The sequence below is a fragment of the Alligator sinensis genome, unplaced genomic scaffold (genome assembly GCF_000455745.1).
Source record: "Alligator sinensis unplaced genomic scaffold, ASM45574v1 scaffold1488_1, whole genome shotgun sequence".
Classification (NCBI taxonomy): domain Eukaryota; kingdom Metazoa; phylum Chordata; order Crocodylia; family Alligatoridae; genus Alligator; species Alligator sinensis.
The window spans coordinates 198,554-198,927 of NW_005843097.1; the positions used below are offsets into that span (position 1 = coordinate 198,554).

At 62.3% G+C, this 374-nt stretch overlaps 1 protein-coding gene across 1 annotated transcript in view; it reads right to left on the reverse strand.

The window, feature by feature from the left end:
* Window positions 1–374, reverse strand: part of PLSCR3 (phospholipid scramblase 3) — a 2,524-nt gene that overhangs the window by 1,171 nt on the left and 979 nt on the right. The window contains 2 exon segments of the mRNA XM_025193739.1: window positions 32–193; window positions 273–283. Coding sequence (XP_025049524.1) covers window positions 32–193; window positions 273–283 — 173 coding nt within the window.

A 374-nucleotide genomic window follows, 5' to 3' on the forward strand; every position in this document is an offset into this window, starting at 1 on the left:
CCCCAAACCCCCTCCCCTGGGGGATGGGTACCTCAAAATGGACATCCCCCGCACAGGCACAGGCCAGGCATGGCCCCACGATGCGCAGCACAGGGTCGCGGTCAGCAGTGAGCACGGAGAACTTGGGAATCATGGGGTGCCATGTCTGAACTACGTGCCCCAGGGTGGTCCCTGGAGGGCACTGCACCTCCAGCTGCAGGGAGGGGCAGTTAAGAAAGGTTTAAAGGGAAAGGGAGGAGGGAAGAAATATCCCCCCCACACACACCCCTCACTCCATTAGTTGCTAGAAGATGCGGCTGACTCTGGGTCGGCAGTGGTGGGGGGGTGGAGAAAAGGGGGGAAGGGCAAGCCGTGGGGGGGATGGGGGCAATGGG